At 73.5% G+C, this 2,177-nt stretch overlaps 1 protein-coding gene across 1 annotated transcript in view; it reads right to left on the bottom strand.

Annotated features, from left to right (window-relative positions):
* Positions 1 to 2,177, bottom strand: part of MST1 (macrophage stimulating 1) — a 24,584-nt gene that overhangs the window by 10,424 nt on the left and 11,983 nt on the right. The window contains exons 4-5 of the mRNA XM_018575059.1: positions 1,975 to 2,087; positions 78 to 192 (exon numbers count right to left, since the gene is read on the bottom strand). Coding sequence (XP_018430561.1) covers positions 78 to 192; positions 1,975 to 2,087 — 228 coding nt within the window. The remainder of the gene's footprint in view (positions 1 to 77; positions 193 to 1,974; positions 2,088 to 2,177) is intronic.

Below are 2,177 nucleotides of genomic sequence, written 5' to 3'. Positions count from 1 at the left end.
GAGTAATTACATACAGGAGGGGAGGAGCCACAGCAGGGCCCAACCTCTCCAATCACCTGACTAGAACGGTCACTCACATGTGGTCATGCGGGAATTTCATCCTCCAGTGTTGGCAGGTTTTCCCCTTCACAGTCTGCGAGACCGTTCCACGATATGTCGCCCCATCCCCCGCCACACATCCCCGGACATAGTCTGAGAGATGGACAACAAAACGTTTACATCACCGCAGGGACACCCTCCCTCTCCACCGCAGGGGCACCCTCCCTCCACCGCCACCGCAGGGGCACCCTCCCTCCACCGCCACCGCAGGGGCACCCTCCCTCCACCGCCACCGCAGGGGCACCCTCCCTCCACCGCCACCGCAGGGGCACCCTCCCTCCACCGCCACCGCAGGGGCACCCTCCCTCCACCGCCACCGCAGGGGCACCCTCCCTCCACCGCCACCGCAGGGGCACCCTCCCTCCACCGCCACCGCAGGGGCACCCTCCCTCCACCGCCACCGCAGGGGCACCCTCCCTCCACCGCCACCGCAGGGGCACCCTCCCTCCACCGCCACCGCAGGGGCACCCTCCCTCCACCGCCACCGCAGGGGCACCCTCCCTCCACCGCCACCGCAGGGGCACCCTCCCTCCACCGCCACCGCAGGGGCACCCTCCCTCCACCGCCACCGCAGGGGCACCCTCCCTCCACCGCCACCGCAGGGGCACCCTCCCTCCACCGCCACCGCAGGGGCACCCTCCCTCCACCGCCACCGCAGGGGCACCCTCCCTCCACCGCCACCGCAGGGGCACCCTCCCTCCACCGCCACCGCAGGGGCACCCTCCCTCCACCGCCACCGCAGGGGCACCCTCCCTCCACCGCCACCGCAGGGGCACCCTCCCTCCACCGCCACCGCAGGGGCACCCTCCCTCCACCGCCACCGCAGGGGCACCCTCCCTCCACCGCCACCGCAGGGGCACCCTCCCTCCACCGCCACCGCAGGGGCACCCTCCCTCCACCGCCACCGCAGGGGCACCCTCCCTCCACCGCCACCGCAGGGGCACCCTCCCTCCACCGCCACCGCAGGGGCACCCTCCCTCCACCGCCACCGCAGGGGCACCCTCCCTCCACCGCCACCGCAGGGGCACCCTCCCTCCACCGCCACCGCAGGGGCACCCTCCCTCCACCGCCACCGCAGGGGCACCCTCCCTCCACCGCCACCGCAGGGGCACCCTCCCTCCACCGCCACCGCAGGGGCACCCTCCCTCCACCGCCACCGCAGGGGCACCCTCCCTCCACCGCCACCGCAGGGGCACCCTCCCTCCACCGCCACCGCAGGGGCACCCTCCCTCCACCGCCACCGCAGGGGCACCCTCCCTCCACCGCCACCGCAGGGGCACCCTCCCTCCACCGCCACCGCAGGGGCACCCTCCCTCCACCGCCACCGCAGGGGCACCCTCCCTCCACCGCCACCGCAGGGGCACCCTCCCTCCACCGCCACCGCAGGGGCACCCTCCCTCCACCGCCACCGCAGGGGCACCCTCCCTCCACCGCCACCGCAGGGGCACCCTCCCTCCACCGCCACCGCAGGGGCACCCTCCCTCCACCGCCACCGCAGGGGCACCCTCCCTCCACCGCCACCGCAGGGGCACCCTCCCTCCACCGCCACCGCAGGGGCACCCTCCCTCCACCGCCACCGCAGGGGCACCCTCCCTCCACCGCCACCGCAGGGGCACCCTCCCTCCACCGCCACCGCAGGGGCACCCTCCCTCCACCGCCACCGCAGGGGCACCCTCCCTCCACCGCCACCGCAGGGGCACCCTCCCTCCACCGCCACCGCAGGGGCACCCTCCCTCCACCGCCACCGCAGGGGCACCCTCCCTCCACCGCCACCGCAGGGGCACCCTCCCTCCACCGCCACCGCAGGGGCACCCTCCCTCCACCGCCACCGCAGGGGCGGGCGGCACCCTCCCTCCACCACCGGAGGCAAGTTACCCTTTTTCTGGTAGACGTCGTAGTTGACATTCTTCGTCATGGTGACGAGGGGGGAATTCTGTGTCCATGGCAGCAGGCGGCAGCTGTGAGTCTTCAGGTTGTAGTCGAAGGACCTGCAATATGAGGAAGCCGCGGATCAGTATGACATATCGGAGACACACAGGACAGGAAGCGATGGAAGCAGAGTGGTGGCTGGGGAGGGT

Source organism: Nanorana parkeri, unplaced genomic scaffold, assembly GCF_000935625.1.
Source record: "Nanorana parkeri isolate BGI_ZX_2015 unplaced genomic scaffold, ASM93562v1 scaffold3505, whole genome shotgun sequence".
NCBI lineage: Eukaryota > Metazoa > Chordata > Amphibia > Anura > Dicroglossidae > Nanorana > Nanorana parkeri.
The sequence above is the reverse complement of the archived record's forward strand: the minus strand, read 5'-3'. Positions and strand labels throughout refer to the sequence as shown.